Source organism: Lagopus muta, chromosome 4 (assembly GCF_023343835.1).
Source record: "Lagopus muta isolate bLagMut1 chromosome 4, bLagMut1 primary, whole genome shotgun sequence".
Lineage (NCBI taxonomy): Eukaryota > Metazoa > Chordata > Aves > Galliformes > Phasianidae > Lagopus > Lagopus muta.
Window position 1 is genome coordinate 55272467 of NC_064436.1, and position 20962 is coordinate 55293428.

At 34.7% G+C, this 20962-nt stretch overlaps 1 protein-coding gene across 10 annotated transcripts in view; it reads right to left on the reverse strand.

Moving 5' to 3' along the window:
- SLIT2 (slit guidance ligand 2) overlaps positions 1–20962 on the reverse strand; it is a 245029-nt gene that overhangs the window by 87545 nt on the left and 136522 nt on the right. For all 10 annotated transcript variants that reach the window (XM_048942472.1, XM_048942465.1, XM_048942468.1 and 7 more), the window contains exons 5-6: positions 13819–13890; positions 3422–3493 (exon numbers count right to left, since the gene is read on the reverse strand). In XM_048942472.1, the coding sequence (XP_048798429.1) occupies positions 3422–3493; positions 13819–13890 (144 nt within the window). The remainder of the gene's footprint in view (positions 1–3421; positions 3494–13818; positions 13891–20962) is intronic.

A 20962-nucleotide genomic window follows, 5' to 3' on the forward strand; every position in this document is an offset into this window, starting at 1 on the left:
GAGGATGCAAGCTAAAGACCTGCCTGCTATTTTTCCTAAGAATCTTCTGAAGTAAACTGCGGTCAGTTCTTGTATGGAACAGTGCTGTTGCAGATGATCCAGGGCAGCATGAACAATAGGTGACCTTCTGCTATATGATGCAAGGAGGCATGCATCTTAATGCTCTAGCAAGTAATTTATGTTTTGGACAAAATGCCTGGGACCTGAGACAGAAACTAGGAATAAATCTTAGCCAATTATTGGCTAGCACAGAACCATCATGCACAGGAAGTGTAGTTTGTAAAGATGATGAAACTTTATGAATGATCCTGCAGCTAGCTGTTGTCTTTTGGCTGCAAATAAAATGTGAACAAGTTTGACTTGAGTACAAGGAAACAAGTGTCAGAATTTACAGTTTCTACTTAGAGATTACTCACTTGACTACAACATAGAATGTGCTCTGCATTTTTAAACAGAATTATGACACTAATACTTAATAATTCCCTCTGTCCTTTTGAAGCAATAAGTGCTTTACTTTCTTTCTTTACATTTTTAAACCACAAGGTGTAATTTGTGTGCATTTTGAGTAAAGAACTCTGTGATCCTGAAACAGAGGAAGGTAAATTCATGGCACCCTGGATCAGTTTATATGCCTCCACATTAGCCAAACAAATAATTTCTGGTGCGGTGTGCTGGATTTTGCATTTCTGTGCTTACTCATTCCAATCCTATATGTTTTCTTCACTGTGCATAAGACACCTCCCCTGTGTGCCCTCAGGGCTACATAAGCAAAAAGATTAATCAATAGAAATAAAAAATTGGGGAGATCATTATTTTTTATGAAAATGGAATAATAATAAGCAAAAAAATTTCCAATTGGATGCCTTAATGAATAAATTACAGCCAGCAGACTTTTGCGGATTTTCTTAATGTTGACATGCTAAATGACAGTTCTCATCACTGTCTTCATGCATGACTTCTTTCAAGGTTTTAAAAAATCTTCTCTTTCAATGAAGGGAATGAAAGTAAGTATATTTCCATAGCTGTCAGCTGTTTAAAGAATATCTAGAAGTTTTTATTTTAAATTTCATATGTTTCATGTTTGACTTCATACAATCAAAGAATGACTTGGGCTAGAAGGGATCTTAGTAATAACCTATTTCTAAACCCTCTTCTATAAGGAGCAGATGCATGAACACATAAGGAATTAAGTCATTTTTATAACTCTTGTGATCCAAAACGCTGAATTTCACAGCAAAGCTATAATCAAAACAAAACCAAAAGAGCTCAGTCAATACTTTTGCCTAAAACTGTTAAATGCTATTGCAAAGAGTTGACAATAGAAACATATTTCTTGAATATGACAGCAAGTTGCATTACATTATATTTTTTTGTAGCCACAGTTTCCCCAGTGTAACTTAGGAAAAGAAAACTGAAAAACAAAATTTCACATAAATCTGCTAGTGAATTAACAAACTGAGAGGATTATATCCGTACCTGCTTTCACACTTCAGAACTGTCTCAATCTAGATGAATTTTGTATCATTAACATTAATAGTCTCTAGGATTCTACAATTATTTAACCAATATGTAAGCCATGTTACCTTGGTAAATGTTTCAAATTGTGACTAAATGGGGCTTCAGACCATGTAAATTTAAAAATTATTTAAAAGCTTCATCATGTAATTTGAAGTGGTATAAAAATTCTGTGCTTAGAATAATCAACTTCAAATGAAAACAAAACATGTAGTCTTATACAGTACTCAGTGCATTTATACGATGGTGTGATTTACACAGTTTTCATTACTTAAGCTATATTGAAAAAGAAGTCGCATTAGATACATACTTTTCAGCAGTGCTCAAAATATCTCAAATAAGAAATATTTTCTCAACTGTTGTTGCTTATCACACATATTTTGAGATAGATTTTTAACTGAATAATGGTAGCAGTCTATGTAAATTTGAAAAGTTCTAACAACCTATTTTTTCAGTAGACAATTTCTCTTAACACTTTTGTTCCCTTCTGCATTAATCGAAATCAGTGTAAAATTTTTACCACCTCCTTCAACTGGGATGGATGACCTTTTCAGACTACTAAAACATGCAAGCATTAAAAACTGCAAGTAATGTTAGTATTCATATATACATACATTTAACATTTCTACATGTAAAAGAAGGCTCATATTAAAAAACATGATAACCAGAGTAAGCCATCACTGGAAAATACTGCTATATATATGAGCACCAAAGATAAAAACTTCCCAAAACATCAGGTTTACCTATAGAAAACCGACAATTCATCAGATTTACAATTAGACTCCATATTGAACCTACAGTATGTTTCACATGGATTTGTGCCAGAAAGTTAACAATAGTTTTGTTATGCTAAGATTATACAGTAAAAAAAAAATAATAAAAGGCAATTATTGCTTTCTAATATGATACTTTCTTGCCAGCAGCTCCTACATTCTTAGTTGCATGGATATACAGACATTATCTGTCAAAAAAGCTTTTTTACTTCAGAAACCTAGAAGAAAATAACCAAGCTTCCTCCCACCCCATAGGGTGTGATTTACCAAGCTTAATTCAGACTAACATGCGGTAACCCACTGATATGCAGTCTTTCACTTCCTTTAATGCAAAAAAAAAAAAAAGAAAAAAAAAAAAGGTGACATTTTCACTGACAGAAAATATTTCAGGAATGTGTGCTGTCTTAAATTCTTTGGGAACAGAGACACTTTGTTCATTATCCTGACTGTTTTGAGGTTGGGTGTCACTGATAATAATTTTGTTATCTTTTACCTTTCCAATGACAACAGTGAGAAAAAAAAGTATACAGAAATCTAAATGCAATAAAAACCTGAAATGGCATACAAACATATTTCTGTCTCTATATGCATACACAAAAAAATTAAAATCTTTAAAAATCCACATAACATAGACAGGCTAAACCTCTCACCACATACAGCAGTGTTTGCTAGGGAAGTGCCTCTCTGAAAACACCTAGATTATCAGATATATTTAGTATATTGTTCCTTAAGTAGAGAGGCTGGACAATCAAACTGATGTCAGACTGTACAACAAAGGCAATCATGGAAATGTTCAGCACCTCAGCAATGATGTATCATTTACAAAATAATTGGATTCATTAATACTCCTCTCTCCATTTTAAAAGGAAATATCTATTATTTTCTTACAGTATCTATCATCTGCTTTTTTTTTTTTTTTAATTGTTTGTTGTGGTTTCCTGGCAGATTAAAGGAGCATCTCCGTCTCCCCTGACATTTTTACCATTATATAGCACATTGCAGTGGATTATTTTAAGACATCTTTTCACCAGACAATTCTGACACCAGACTTGCAGCTCACAGATAAGCTTTTACATTAGTACTCCCCAGATACCGAGCTCTTACTAAAAGTCAGAGATAGAAGCAGTACTTACAGCACTTCCAAGTCGCGTAGAGCCCTAAATGCCCCATCTTCAATACAGCTGATCTGGTTGTAATCCAGTTGCCTGTTAAACAGATTAGGACGGTATTTGTGAAGGAGCTGAGCACTGGCAGTGCGTGTGGAGCAAGCATCCTATGGGTGTGCATGGCCACACTAACCGAAACACTCTCACAAACATGCTCGCGTGCTTAGGACTGTCAGACACCATGCCGGCCTGGATGCTGCCACAGAAATCTCTTTTTGTTCTGAACTGTCTGCGCAAAACAGCAGCTCCAGGAGAGCTCCAGTAAATAATAACTGCACCTTATATTAAATGCCAAAGGAATGCAATTTCATTACATCAAGAAAAGCTATCCATTAAAAGCTCTCAGCGTCATCTTGCTGAAACAATTTCATTAAGGTAAAGGACGGTAAATCACTTAATGTCACACGCATCCCCTCGGTGACCTAACAGAATCCATTTATCAGAGCAGCCCAGCTGCATGTTAATTCCCTGTGCCCTGGCAGCCGTGAGCAAGGGACCACTTTTAGGGGTGCATCTGCCTCAGATGGTTGGTGTAGGGGCAAGGAGGGGGCGTTAACAGCCATCAACTTCTCCAGTATTTCCCAGTGCAGAAATATTAGCATCCAAGATATTTACATACACAGCTATATCCTTTAATTCTGCTCCAAATCAAACTAGCATTTCCACTAGAAGCTTCAGTGTGCAATTTTCTGCATAGTTTGTGCTCTCTGCAATTGTTTGCAGTTAGGATGTTGTCACAGAGCTCTTGAATTCTGGACATAAAACTCAGCAATCCATCCCATACATTATTAATCTTAAAGTATTAAGTTATAAAAAATTTACATTCATTTCTCTGAAGAATTCTACTACTTTTTCAATCCATAACATTGATACATATAGCACAATATTGTACATATAGCACAATTTAAAAACAGTATGCTGAAATTAAACATTATGCAAATACAAAATCCCAATGTTTGTAAGTTTCTCATGTAGATATTAACTATCAATAAATACTATCTGTAAATATGCAAAAAAATACAACCTCACTTCAAGCAATCAAAAGATCTTCAAACCTCATATTTAGCAGTAATAGATAATATATAGGGACATATATTGTGTGAACAATAGGAAGTGAATGAACAAAATACAAATGAACTCTGTCCTTTCTATCTCCAATCGTGTATTAGCTACTAGGGCTAATGAGGTGTTTACTAAAGCTTCTTCTGTGATTCTTCTGAACCTATGATAAATCATTAATAATGATTTATTAATAAATCATCATATCCACTGTTGAGTTTAACATACCAACTTCTTTAAAGTTGTAGTTTCATCCACATTTTTTATCTGAATTACTACTATGCAGGAATAAAATAATACAGCTACAGCAGTCTGTGTTTCTGTGTACTGAAAGTTACATTGAAATGCAAACTATAATTTCCTTAATATAATCTTTAATAATTTTGGTGCAGTGTTATAGCATTAATGCTGCAGTGTTGGAATATTTAAGCCTACTTACTGAGGCTTTTTTCATTTTACTAATTAATTTCATTTAACAATTAAGTTAATAGACTTTTCATTTTATAGAGGTAAAATATATACAAAGTACAATTTTCTAACCTCTTCAACAATTTATCACAGCTATTTAAATTAGTACAATGTCATGAAATGCTACCCTTGACACAATACAAAAGAGAAATTGTTTCCAGACAAATTGGAAAAATCTTTTAATGCCATTGAATTTGCCTAATGCAGTCTGCAGGTTAATCTGTAAAAGGGTGAGCTGTATGTTTGCCCATATCTTATTATCCTTAGCTGTCAATGTATAAATCAGTGCTGACACAGCTTCTTCTAAATCATCCATATTATACACAAAAGAATATCTTTTAACAGTACAGAAAGCACTTGAGAAAATCTTGTCCTACACAAACTGAAAGGCAGATTTCTTCCACTAGCAGCAGCTGTGATGCACCCGAAAACTTTTGGACTGCTTCCTTTAGGGAATCATCATTACCACTATCTTAGTGAAGGGTGAGTTGTTTTCATTTAAATCCTCTTACCAGAAAGACTTCTCTGTTTGCAATGAACTTATGAATTGGTTAGGGTTTCAGGGAAGGGAATTTTGTGGATGGGAGATGAAATGCTTCCAAGGTTTATAAGTGATCTTTGGAAGATACTACCTTCCCTATGCTTCAGACAATCTTCTACCACTTATGACAATGATATGAAAGGATCAGAAAAACAACGTTAATTAGTGTAATATATATTCTTTAAGCTACATAAGACTGTGCTTGCCTTGAACAGCAATTTATGGTATTGTAATATATGGTAATTTTGCTAAGGTAAAGATATTCATTGAATATAAATCCAAACAAAAAGGCAGACAATATTTCATAACCAGCTTATCATTTATGTGTAATGTCCTGCTATTGGATATACTGAAGAAATCTGAATTCTTAGGGTTAGATTGGTTTCTGAGAGCCAATTGCGTGAAGACTATGACTACGGGTGTAGGCAAGGGAGCAAAGCTGTCCTGTCATTTATTTTTAGCAAAATGACTTCTAAAAACATGCATTAAAATATCTACAATGCTATGAAAAAACCTTTCTCATCACTAAGCTATTGACAGTAATAATACTAGCTGCATTATAGAAGACTTCATTTCCTCTGAGAATTTCTTTTCTTCTTTTCACATGACTAAAATGCCCTGAAGAACAGAAGCTGAGCAGACATGGACTAACAACATTGGCCCATCATCGTCCTTCCCCTCTCCTCAATACATCCCACAGCTTTTTTCCCTACTATCTCTGTGTTGGGTGTTTTCTATGTAGGACTTCTCCACCTCTCTGAATCAGTCTGTTTCCATACTTTCCTTTCTGCCCTAACTTCCACAAAGCAGTTGATTACCTTGGATAGTGTGTATCCTGCAAAGCTCATAAAATGCCAAACAACTGCTGATATATTCAAAATCTTTCAGATGCTACAGTATTATCTGGCTATTTCATATGCTTAATATTTACTGCTATTTAAAATATTAACGTTCACATGTAGCAAAGAACATTCAATTAGGAAGTCAACGTGTGTTTTAGAATGTCTATGGATCAGTTTTGCTGGCACACCCAACACTGTAGAAACATGTTACTAACCTAGATTTTCCTCCCTTTTAGCATTTGTTTTCTATCAGATAATGATAAATAAAAAGTAAAAAAAAAATCTTATTATGCGTAAGAAGAACTTTTCACGACATAAATTTGAAAACTGCTACCTTCAGAGAGAAAAAATATCTGACCGAAAGAGAAAACCTTCTTTCTTCTTCCACAGAAGCTGAGTTAGAAGTTACAACCATTTCAATCTATGTCTAACTTTACCCTCCCATTTTTCAGCACTTGAAAGCACTTTGTAGTAAAAGCAGGAGTGGCATCACACAGCTTTAGCATCATCTTTTTTGTTCAGAATGATTTTATTCTACTAATGAATCAAATTAATTGTAAACATTTTTAAGAAGTCATCAGGAAAAGTCTGAATCTCTCCTAGATCCCTGTGGTGTCTTTCTCACCAGTAAATATTAATAAATCTTTCTAGTCTTAGCACACTGTACACTGTATTTCATAACATTATATTTTTCCTTGGGAAAAGAACATAGTGCACAATATTTATCACTGCAGTAGATTTTCTGGAAGTAGTCACTATTTTAAGGTCTCCTTGTATTTTTTACAACAGAATTGAGTTATGCTTTCCTATTTCTCAATTCCTCTCTCAGTTTCAATTTCAAGTGGGATCAATAACTTCAGAGGTATTGGTTGAGAAAGATGTAACAGGACTGTGTAAGAATTTATTCTGTTTTATCAAACTTCAGAGAATTGATTGTTTTCTGTGCCTGCTTATTGCTATTCTTTCATTGGGAAGCGAAGTGCTTTTATCTACTTGCACTTGCTAATGTAATTTATTTTGCTCTTTGCTAAATTTTCCTGTAAAACATTTTAATGTATATATATATATATATTTCTAATATACATCATCCTTTTTCTTTTAACTTGAAATTAATAAGCAAGGCTTAAAAGTACTTTCAAGAAATACCTACATACTATACATAGAATAAACTAGAAGAAAAGGGAGAAAAGATTTATTGCTCCATCCTCTCAAAATTACCTATCATTTTAGTTAGGTAAAACCACAAGTAATGTCTTGGAGAGAAGCAAAAATTAAAAAATTAAAGATAAGAGAAAACAGCAGAGTGCTATGAAAAAGAGGAACACTGAATGAGAAATCTGTGATTTCTGTAATGCATTTTAACCAAATAGATGACAAACAGCCTCAAGATCATTATAAATGTGGAGAGCATATATGTTGTAAATATGGGGAACAGAGAAGCCATACCAGAGGTCATGCACATAACCCATGAAAGTTCTACTAGAAGTATTTATTTATTTAAATATTAATTATAAAATCCTTACCTAGAGAGTTTTTTTTTTTTTTTTAACATACTAAAAAATACTTGCAAGAAATTAAGTTCTCAATTCAGAAAATTCTAATTTGAAACTTATTTCAATGACAAATGTTCTTCCTGATTTAAAAACATAATAAACTTTAACATTTCATAAATGATTTATTTATGATCAAAAGCAAACTTATTTTAGCAGGCCAAATTTGAGGTAAATAATCTGTAATGAAAAATAGTAGCATTAAAAATGGCATTCAGCTCCCATATTGAAATCGTCCTTTGCTGAAACAATCAGAAAGAACAACTTTTTGCATGAAGACCATAAAGTCACTGAGCTTTTTGGCAGCAACAGTTTAAAGAATGACTAGTTAACTTCACCTATGCTTGCCATCATTCCTTCGGTGATACTTTTTGACTCTACCAAAACTCATAAGAAGAACATACTAACAGAAAATACTAACATCCCGTGAAAATCCTTATAGATGTATGCCTGAAACACAGGTGGCTGAGCAGGCTAGTAGTTAAATGATTCCCACTAAGAATAAGAGTGAAAAATATGTCAATTCTAAATTCTTTAAAAAATTTCTCACACAAGCAGTGCATTTGGGTTAGCACTCATACAGATGAGCAGACAGCACGCTTCCAGTTGCAGTGGAATTCTGTGTGTAATCTGAAATCAGTAACAATACCTTCAGCAGGACTCTATAGTTTCCAGCTGCTAATAACACTGAACTTCAAGAAAAAGTCCAGTCATGGCCAGACAAAATGAATACAACAGTTATGTTTTTAGTGACAATGCAAGCTTTAAATCTTTCACAGTAGACCCGTAAAGGTATCAAAGTAACATCATGCATCATAATGATATTGAAGGTTCTGGACAAAGTTTAATGGATACAGGTGTCTCTTTCTCCACTAACTCTCCATTTTCTAAGCCAGTTCTATCTGTAAAACTACTACATCCCCATGTAGCTTTTATCTTTGGGGTGACAGCTACAATGTCCAACAGCATCCTGGCCCTAAGATCCACCATGACCATTACCTACATAATGTCCGTTCAATTCCCCTTACTTTTCTGACCCAGTAGCCAATGACTCCACAAACTCTCAGTTTCCTTCTGTTACAAGGGAGGGAACAGCTCCTCTGTAGCTGCCCTTCTCCTGCTCCCTGATGGAGCAAAACTGCCCAAGAGGACATCACTATCCCCTGAAACAATAAAAACAGGCTACAAAATACTTGCAGGAGATACAATGAAACTGTTCCCTCCTATTTTATTGTTGGCATCATTTTGATGGTAAGTGCATTTATTATCACAGTTCAGTTCTGTTATGATGTGTGTTACTGCTTCCCATCCTCTTCCATGTATTGATTACACAGCAGAAGAGAAAGTTGGAATCTTAAAAAACTTTCTGTACTCTATATAGAAATCTCAGAATACAGTTTTATAAAAATTACTAGATGTCAAAATCTGCTTCTCAAAATCTGAAACTATTATTATTATATTTACAACAGTGTTTCACATTCACTTGATTTTTAAGCCCAGTTATTTTAATTCCGTCTAACCAGATCCGAGAAACAATCCATCCAAAATTATAACCAGAGTAGCTAAAGCATTTTCTTAACACCCTAAATTTAAATAAAATTCCTGAGGTTGGGAAGCTTTCAAATTAAATGTTCCACAACTGGTGTGAGCATTGTACCACCAGGAAGGATTATGAAACCATAATTAACATGTGTATTAAAAATATGTATTTTATTTCCAATTTATATGATAATTTCTATTTGCTTTTTAAAAATCTTCTGAAAAGCCTAACTTTTTGAAGCAAATTCTCCAAGAAGAGGTACCAAATCATGAAGTAACTTTGGGAATTAAGTTTCCCTCATTTATTGGCACAGTCATTAACTGGGCTGCAGTCATGAGAGCAAAGTCAGGATGCTGAGAGAGACCACAGAATGACTTGGATTGGAAGGGATCTCAAGGATCATCAAGTTCCAACTCCCCTGCCACAGGAAGGGTTGCCAGCTGCTATATCAACTAGATCAGATTGCCCAGAACCCCATCCAGCCTTGCCTTAAACACCTCTTGGGATGGGGCATCCACAACCGTTCTGGGCAACCTGTTCCATCACCTCACCACTTTCTCAATAAAACTTCCCCATAACATCTAATCTAAATATCTCTTCCTTTAGTGTAAAACTATTTCCCCTTGTCTTATCATTATCTACCCATGTAAAAAGTTGATTTCCCTCACGTTTATAAACTGCCTTTAAATAATGGAAGGCCACAATGAGGTCCTACTGCAGCATTCCCTTTTCCAGGCTGAACAAGCCCAGTTTCTACAGCCTGTCTTCATAGGAGAGGTGCTCTAGTCCTTGGATCATCTTGGCCATTCTCTGGACCCTCTCCAAAAACTCAACATCTTTCCTGTGTTGGGGGCCCCAGACTGGAGCAGTACTCCAGTTCATGAGGGCAGAATAAAGGGAGTCAATCATCTCCGTCATCCTGTTGGCCACCTCTCTTCTGATGGAACCCAGGATATGACTGGATATCCAGGCTGCAAGCGCACACTGTTGGCTCATGTTAAGTTTTTCATCTACCAAGATTCCTAAGTCCTTCACAGCATGGCTACTCTGAAGGAGTTCTTTTTCCAGTTTGTATACAGATCTGGTATTACCTCGACCCAAATGCAAAACCTTGCATTTGCTCTGTTCAATCTCATTAGGTTAAGAAAAACCCACCTTTTGAGTTTCCAGTACCTCTGGATGGCATCCCTTCCTTCTGCTGTATCTGTCTGATTGGCATTTGGGAAATCAGATCTGAGCATCATATCTAATCTCAGTATCCCCCGCAGATGCTAACAAATCCTGGTTGGGGTGAGTCCAACTAGGATCATCAAGATGAAGCAGGTGACATTAGGGTACAGTCTGTGAAAACTGCATTTGTTTAGCCTTAAGAAGAAAAGGCAAAGGGCAGGGGATATTATAGTTACCTACAAGGGCCCAACAGGAGGACTTTTTTGTTTTGTTTTGTGATAGGGCTTGTTGATGAAATTGTGATTTCTCACAATGCATTGCTCAGTTTGTTTCTTTTATCGTTTACAGAATATATCTTATAAATATTAAGATGTCCAGAATGGAACTATGGCCCCATCTCATGGAAACTGGACAGCTGCTTCTGAGAAGCATCAAGAAGATGCTAGAGCTAACATATTAGCAGGAAATCAAAAGATACAAGTGGTATTATCAACTTTAGAGGACATAATTTTCTTCAGGTATTCTGAGTTAATATCTAATTCCTGTTGCTCCATGAAAACTAAAACAACTTTAGTTGGTGACCATAAAATCTATTCCAAAATGTTCCAGCTCCTCATTCGAGTGGGGAAATATTACTCTGTACTTTCTATTCTGCAAAATAAAATATATAACCAGCTTGATTTCTGTGAGATTTGTTAACTGCCTTTGAAATAGCTTACAGCTAACGCTTAGGATGGTTTTAAACGCACTCAATTTATCTAATGAAGTGTTCCTGTAACTTATATTGTAATTTATCTGATGTTCTTAGACAAAATAAAACTTGCATTTACAAAGTTTTCTAATGCAGGTTTCTTTACTTTTTATACCTTCACCTCTCTCTCTGTTTGGTTAACATCTTTAAAAGTATGCTTACCCATTAGACAATTACAGAAGAAACTGTGATATTAGAACAAATATTGAATGCCACTTATGTCAATTCTCAGCAAAGCCACTGTTGTTGCCATTTCCTAGTTTAATCATTCCACAGATGCTACATGCCTTCATTTTATAGATCTCTTTGTTTGCAAAGAGATGCTTTCTACATATATTACCCATCCACTGATTTTTTCGTTTCTTGGAGAATTAAATAAAAACAGTATATTTCTTGCAGTGATCCTTCTTTAAGTGTAATATAAATGGCTAAATGGAAGGCTAGTGTTCAGTTCTCTCCATCTTTACTAATTTTCTGGAAATGAACAAAAGCTATTCATTTCCTGACTACCTGCTCTAGGTACAGAAATTCTATGCTGGATTCCAACTGACTTGCCTCATGAACTCACGTGTCATTCTGATACTCACACCTACACCACACATAATATACAGTGAGCAACCAGGAATGAAGGTAGCATTTACAACATGAGAAATGTGTTTGTTGCTGCTTACTGCTGCAGTGGCATCATAAATATTAAAAATCAGATTTCTTTCTTTTTTTGTCTTTCTGGGACCACTACGGAAATGTAATTTCTGTAGTTTTCCTGGTATCGCAATAAACTATGTGCCACAGATAAGATTTGGATTTTTGTGGCAATTACACAACCTTATGAAACTTTTGTTTAAATTATCTTCCAAAAGATAAAGTCTTTAAAAAGCAGGTGTACTGTTTTATGCACATTTTCAACAGAATTCAGGATCCTTACCATGAATATTATCTTAGCTAAAGATTAGCATTCTAACTCAGTTCCTGACTGGAACTATCTCACAGTACATACTTATTCCAGTCAAGTATACTGCCCTGCCATTTGAAGACGCTCAATGATACTTTTATTTTTACACTAAAATTTCTTTTTTTTTAGCTGCATCAATTTATCAAATATAAAAGGCCATACACAAAAATGCAAGCTTACCTTTGTAGCTATGTCTCTTTCCAACCATGAATAATGATGGGACCAGTATAGAATAGAAACTTATATCTTTTAAACAAACTAACAAAGCTGCTTTGAGATGTGCTTGCAAGTTTTTAAGCATAACAGACTCAAATATATTAGATTTTCCACCTAGTAACACAGAAACAAACATTTCTAAAAATCAAAGCAAGCAAGGCAAACACTTGTCCATTCTGCTGAAATTCTTGAATTTATGCCTTCGTAACTGATTTGTGTGCAGTGCTAAGGGCAGTAGAATGGAGTAGAGTCCATCACAGGATGCCAAAAACACAAAAGGCTTCACTCGTGAAGATGCAACATCTTGTACAGCAATCATGAAGCACTTAAAGTAGTTCAACTAAAAAGTTCTCTAAATTGACAACTACAATTAGTAGAAAGTATTTCAATAGAAATAACATGAAAACATAAGAACTTAATACTTCCCTGTTCTCAATGATGTGAATAAGACAGCAATTACACTTTTTCATGGCTGCATCACAATGGCAGCTTCATGGACTTTCTTGACCCCAGCAGAATATGTCCTCTGTCATTGTTGGTTGTTTGCTAGCAATGAACCCCCAGCTTACAGCTGCAGTTACAGCTTTTGAGTGGATAACCTTGTTTCCTACCATAGAAGTTCGTGACAATCTTCAGGTCATTCAGCTCATTCAGATCACTAAACTGACTCACTACTCTAAACAAAAGTCAAAAAGTCATTGCTTTCTTTTGTCTTGAAGCACATATTTCTTCACACAGAAGCTGTAAGAATTAAAAACTTGCCCATGAACTTTAAGGTCACTATCTCCAGGAAAGTGAGTCTAGCTTTCAGAAAATACTTATTTTGCCACAAAGAAAACTGTGGGAGAAAAGTAAATACTGAAGTAGGAAAACATATGTGAGCAAACTAGATAATAGCATGATTTTTCTTTCTTTCTTTTATACAGGAAAACAAAACACATACATAGACATGAAGAAGAACTGATTTTTCTACATGAAACAATGAAATTTTTAAAGTAATTTGACATTCAAATATTAAACTCAGGTTGTAATAAATAAATACTTTCAATGTCTTGTTCTATTCAACTCCATTTAAATGTTTCAGATTTCATGATGGGCAAAGATAGGATGCTTAAGATAGGTTAAAATATTTTGCCAAAACAAGATTGGTTTTATGCAAGGATTACTTGAGCAGCTATAAAGTGCTTAGCAAAAAGGTATCTGACAGAACAAAAGGAAATTGTATTGACAAAGCATTATCATCAGAGTACATATAAGAAGGAGGAAAATACTTACAGATTTTTTATGTCTACTGCTCCACGAAATGCCTTCCTGGGTATGGCTTGAATCTGATTTTCACTAAGATCACTATTAAAAAGAAGATCAAATGAAACTTAAAATCTGCCACATATATTTCTGTGTATAGCAACAAAAAAGATTGAAAGAATCTGACAGAGCTGACAGAGCAAACAACTACAGCTATTGCCATTCAATAAATGTTTCTGATGAAAATTATATTATTACTTGAACTGATTTGCAATTGAAGAAAAATAAGTAGCAAAAATACTCAAATTAGTTTATCTTTGTTGCACTATATAGCTCCCTTTCAAAATAACAGCAATTATGCCAAACCTAAATAGAACCATTACACAGTTTAACAATGCAGGCCAAACTGATTTCATTTTTAACTGATTGATTTTAATTTTCAACTCATTCCAAACACAAGACATGAAATCACGCAGTTTGGAAGCCTTCAGAGATGCATCTACCTACAGAGAGTAAGAAATTAGATGAAGAAGCTTGCTTGAGCCTCTGAATGCAATTCAGAAACAAATCAGAAGTGTACAGGCTGTATTTTCACTAGAATTCTTTCTCAGGTCACAGAGCAGTTCTTTTGTGAATAGCTAGATTTTGCTTTGCTAAAACCAAAACAGGAGCTTCACTCCACAACATCAAGCACTCCAAAGCATGCTCCACATGCACTCCAATCCCGAACAGTAATGTTTTCAATATCTTGTATTTTAGAGACAATTTTTAGATAACCTTTTCTGGGAGGTTTTAGGAAAAATATTGCAAAATGGTGCACAGAAGTAAGACATAGCTGAGATGAAATGAATAAGCAGGAATCATTCAGTTGATTAAATACAATCATGCTTTCGACATAATCTTTCCCTGAAGTGTAATCTAGCATGAGCTCATATTTGCATTTATTAGAAATCACTCCTGGAGATTTCTTTCAAATTTATGAACTTAAAGAATTGTTCGAGGACTTTCTAAAATTCCACACTACCTGACTCCAGAAAAATCTACATCAATATAATACCTTTGAAAATTATTCCATGTACATTGTCAGCAAGTTTGTTTTATTGGAGGCATTTTCAGTTTATGGAAAACCACATTCTATATACTAAATCTTTCACACTTTGTGCATATAACTGTACTCCTGTATCTCGCAAAGTATATTTAACCCAACTTAGCTATTATTAACAGTATGTGGAAAAAGAAGCATCTGTGAGCTATGATTTAATTTTCAGTCCACCTAGGTAATACTGACATAGAATATGACTGCATTGCTGACAATAAATTCAAATAAAATAAACAAAAAGTCAGCCTTCAGCATATGTTACAGTGATGATTTAACAATTGACTTCCTTTAATTCTATCACAAATATAAATAGTAAACATCTATGTATATGGTTATATTTAATCGACTAAAACATTTTACCAATACATAAATTGCATGTAAAGTGGTTTAAAATAGTGATTTCTATCATGATGAAGGACTAACTGGTTATACAGATGTATGTATATATCCATGTAAACCACTGTCATACTCATAAATATATACTGCTGTAGGTAATGGATAATTGTGCATTACACTATTTATGATGGTTAATTGATTGTCATCATTCATCATTTTGTATAATTTTAAAAGTTGGAGATGAACAAAATTGAGACACTTGTGTAAATTATTTCAAAAATATGAATGGTCAGAATCACAGAATGGCTTGGGTTGAAAGAGACCTCAGAGATCATCCAGTTCCAACCTGCTGCCTTAGGCATGGCTTTCATCCACCAGACAAGGCTGCCCAAGGCCTCACCCAACCTGACTCTGAATGCCTCCAGGCAGCCTGGGCCAGGGCCTCACCACTCTCTCTGTGAAAAACTTGCCCATGACATTTAATCTAAATCTCTCCTTGTTTACTAAAACTATTTCCCCTTGTCCATCACTAGCTATCTATGTAAAAAGTTGATTTTCCTCCTGTTTATAATATCTCTTTAAATATGAGGTCTCCTTAAACCCTTCTCTTCTCTTTCTTTCTGTAGAAACACATCTTAGCACAAGTACAAATAAGTACTTGTCACAGCTATTAGTCCTGGTTCCTCTGCAAACCATGCATTGAGACTGTATGTGTGTATACACATGTGAATGAAAGCCAGATGCATCCACAGCATCATTTTCACGCAGCACAGGGTCACGCAGACTAGAGTTCCCTACTGATTTTAGCAAATTTGAAATGTAAACTACTTAATTGAAAAGGTTCCCAAACTTTCTGTGAAAGGCACTTTAAAAAACATCTCTCTAGATGTCTCTAGACCTCTCCCAACATTCTTCTCCAAGTTACCCTGTCTTTTTCCAAGATAAATTCTTTTTGCAATGCATCTATTGGGTTGTGAAAAGTTCTTAGAATGTTTATGTAACAGAAGTTAAATCCTTCCTTCATTGCAAAATTCTCTATTAAAAAAAATAGCATTTTCAACACAAAAGCTATGCCTACTTATAATGGGAAAGTTCTTTGTAATTATTTATTGATTGCTTCAGGTTTTCATCTGCTCAGTTTAAAAAGGTTTTCTTATAAAAACCGTGAGGGGCTTAACCAAATATTTAACTTTTTATTCTTGCATAAATTACATCTATGTTTCACAGTGCATAACCATGACTCAGTAAGAAGTTGCTGTGTGGTCTTTTTAAGATGCTTTAATTCATTCCTCTGAAATTCTTAGACTGGTCACAAAAAGACAAAACAGAAACAGAGCCACATGTATCACAGGTTGGCTTTTGGGAAATGGGGCAAAAAAACTATTTTCTAGATAAAACTGGACAACTTTGCAGGTCATTCTGTTTCACTGACTTGACTTTGCGGTCTATATTCTGCAATAACAAAAGGTGCAAATCTTCTTTTCAGCCTTTTAGGTGTTTTCAGGTACTAAGAACTGTGTAAACTCCATTTCCCATTTAAAAAAGAAGAACCATTTCAACACGTGTGTACACCAAGAACCATTTATGTTGGTGCTTGATACTTGTAAATGAAAGATGCTCTATGAATTTAAACAAAATTGAAGCCAATAAACAACTGAACACAGTACTTTTACAAGAACAAATCTAAATGTCTGAAAGGATAGGCACGATTTGAAATCAGCAATATGATCAAGATTTTATCCAATATATTATTCTTTGTAGTTATAGCAGCCTGAGACTTCATATAAAGTTATGGAAGATCAGAACGTATTGAAAATATTTTGTATAAAACTTGAGTGGAAGAGTCAAGGTTATCCTATACAGCTTTTGAAAGTAAGCACGATGATATAATGATGTTTTTCAACTTATGCAGATCCTAGTTGCCCTATGGAACTCTCCACTAACTTGTCAATGCTGTAAGTCGTTTCTAGAGACATATATTCCAAATTATTAATAGCTCTAAAGCTATTGACCCTTTCAGAAAATTACTGAGTCATAGCTTTGAAGGCTTCATGCTCATCATCCACCAACTTGCCACAGAGTCCTTCATCACCCAGTCTTCAATGTGCTGACTCAGTGATTTTTTGAGCATAAAATTTTTCAGTGCCAGAACAGTTTTATAGAACTTCAGTATCTTTGAGTGCAAGATATCCTCAAAGGTTATTCTGAGGCTCGTCTCACCAAGGCAAGAGATGACATGAATATTGGAGTAATTGCCAGATTCTTGTACAAAAATCCACCTAGGCAGGGGAGGCTCTTGTCAGAGAGGACTTACAAAAGTGCTTGTGCAGCTCTAGGTGTGATTCCACCATTCTCTTGGTAGTGGCTGGTTTCTTTACGGTATCTCTTGGCTGTGTATATGTAAAACATTTTGTTGAGTTGTAATATTCAGGCTGCAACTTCATTTTCTCAAAAACAAAGCAAGAAAACAAAATCCGTACACCAAACCAAGCTGCACTAAATGAGGATACACTGAGAACTTACAAAGAAGTCTGAACGTTTGCCCAACTACACTGATTCTTTGAAAAATTTGTGTACATTTTGATTTTTCCTACAGATGACAGGTTTATGCTTCTAAATTAGAGACTAAATATGTTGCACATAAGTAAAATTACTTTTATTAACATATCACTCAAGCCAAATGAAAAAAGCAGAGATAAGTTATAGTATGTCCAAGACCAGTGATGAAGTAAGCCCTGAAATTATCATGCTTGCATAAAATATAATTCCCTTTTAAGCAAACCAGGTCAGGCAATTTACATACAATGCATATGGATAATTACACATGCCTCATCTTTTAAACCTATTTCAAAGATAAAGGATTTAAATGTGGTATTTTCAATGGCACAACAGTAGAAGTTGACTAGTTTGAAATTATGCCTCAAAGAATGTAGATTTCTGTTTTCCATAAACTGATGAAACAGGAAAAAAATGTAAAAATAAAAATTAGAATAGTAAGCCTCTTAACTCCACCTCCCAAATAATCATTTTCATTTTATGTATTCAGTTAATTTTATTTTTTTTTTTCTACAGAATATGTTAGTAAACATGATGCATAATGCTTTGTGGAAATAGCAAAAAGACCTTGCCAAAACCTTGTTTCTACTGAAACCTCCCTAAGAAACAGGATGAAACCAGTATATTTCTATTTATCATAATTACTGGTTAGTAGGTAGAAGTATATCACAAAAAAATAAAAAATAAATTAAAAACGTCCTAACATTTAAAGTTCCTAACAGTATTGGTATATATTTCTCACACACAAATAATTTCTTACAGAAAAAATGGAAAAACGTATATATGCTATTGTTTCTTTATCAGAGGGTAAAGCCCTCAGATAACCTGATATTAATGAGCCTGATAGAGTGCTTCAGCTCTTAAAAAATGCAGAGTACTGCATTGCAGCTATTTTATTACTCACCATATATGGCTCCCAGTTGAATATTCCATTCAACCTTAAAAGGAGTGCTAAATTTTTAATTATATGAATTGAAACACCACACATAATATCTATATCATACACTGTTAAGATATCACAGTTTTCTTGTGCAGCTAAAACCACGTGTTTGTTCTAAAACAATAAATCTTCTGAAGATGGCAAACCTGCTTGTAAATTTAATTACTTGTAATTTTATTTTCCTCTATGGTTTAACCTCCCTCAGTGTCTGACCAGGCATATCATAAATCTATACTGCCATTCCCTACTTTGTAAAATACTGAGTACTAGGAATGAATGATGTGTCCTGATTTTTAAAGGAAAAGGCAGAAATATCGAATCAAGCAAAGTACTGAATACTCATCAGTGTACTTATGTCAGTTCATAAAAACAATTCAGAAGGTGACTATTCATGTTCAGGTTACTGAATAATCATATAAATACTTCCAAAATTAATAAAGTAAACCTCACTTGGTATTTCTCCCACCAGAAAACAATACATTCAACAAGAGCTAACCATATTCTGCACAAAACCCCACATGCCTACATAAAGCAAGACATTGCAGATAATGAGACTACAGAATTATTATCTAAAGAAAGAAGCAAAACAAACATTTCAGTAACATTATTTGACTAAAAATCAAATTCATGAGTTTGGATATGGGACAAGATGCTCACTGATGAGTATCTTTAGGATGATCACTGAGATACCTACAAGGCCCTGCACATGTCCCAACATTCTCCTCCAGTAAGTGTGCTTACTGGGGCATATCATCTGACATGACATATTCCAGTGCAAGGCCCAGCTTTGCACCAGCCTTTATTTATTCCCCCAACTTTGATGTTAGGGAGAGTGGAGTACTCAGCCTCACAGGGAGGCAGCAGCAGGGAAACCCAAGCTCCTGGAGGAAGACTAGAACGTGCTGCAGTGTGGCAGCATAGTGGAAATGAGCCACAGATAGAAGTTTCAAATGTGTCTTCAGAAATGGATGCAGAGATTATTTTATATTATCACTAAACTTCGGAAAAACTCTCAGATCCAAAATAATGTTATTTTGAGGGTTCTGAGAGAATGCTGGCAGCAGCTTCCATTTGCAAAAGTTTTTATGGCAGTGGGTTTCCCAGTGTGAAGAGGACAAAATGGCAAAGTAACTTTTTTGTCCTGCTTGATTCCTGATTTGGGTTTCACTTCTAAAATGCCAGACAGGTCTCCATTTTCTGAATTTGAAATAGAAATATATATTTCAATTCCATATTATCTGGAAAAGATTGTGCTATAATGGAAAGCTTTTGATCAAATTTTTATTTGCTCACGAATCTTCATTAATTGTCACGCAATCAGGAAAGCTATATTCTACAGCTGTAAAATTCCATCATGACAAGGACTTTAATCTAAAAACTCTTTTGGATACTACAGAAGCATGCTTTGGCAATCTGTACTTTTATTATATTAGGATAATGCATACAAGCTGGAAAATTATTTTCAGAACTTCATAGTGGCAATCAAACCTATGTGAAAAGCATCCAGCAACAGAGGTGCTGCTGAAATACAGCTTTATGGTCTAAGTACAAGGAGAGCATAATGGGGAACCAATTCTACAAATATCAGCTCAGTTGAACTGAACCTAATAAAGCCTGGAAATCAAATTTCCATCATGGCAGAAATGTACCACATTATAGCAAGAGCCTACTAAACAAACATGAATGTTTTGATCTGTAACTCAATGTTTTTCTTTTTATCTCACATTCAGCAAACATATTACTGTATTCAAACAAGTAAGTACCTTTCCTATCAGCCAAATGAGGCTTATCCAGTTAATTGTTACAATACTGACATATGTTTGGCTTTATGGAGTTGCACTATTACAAATTGCAGTACTGCATCACTTATTTATGAAGATAATCTTATACTCAAATAGGTTTTCATGTCCCTTTTTCAAAGCCTGGCTTTTTGGCAGACCTACAAATCAACGAAGACAAACAGAATAAAGAAATATTTTAAAACCATATGCTTAACAATTCAGCCTAATATCTGGCTGAAAACAAACGGAAAACCAACAAAACAAAAATCCTACTGTAACATTATTGTTTTATTCTGTGACTACAAAATAAACCATTTAATATCCTATTTACTTAAATGATTCTTCTACTCTTCCGTAAAGCAACCAGTGCAAATATTTCCCCTGCTAATGAAATGCAAGTGATACCACACTATCAACAGCGGCCAGTATTTATCTCTTTGTGATTATTAAAATCCTGAATTA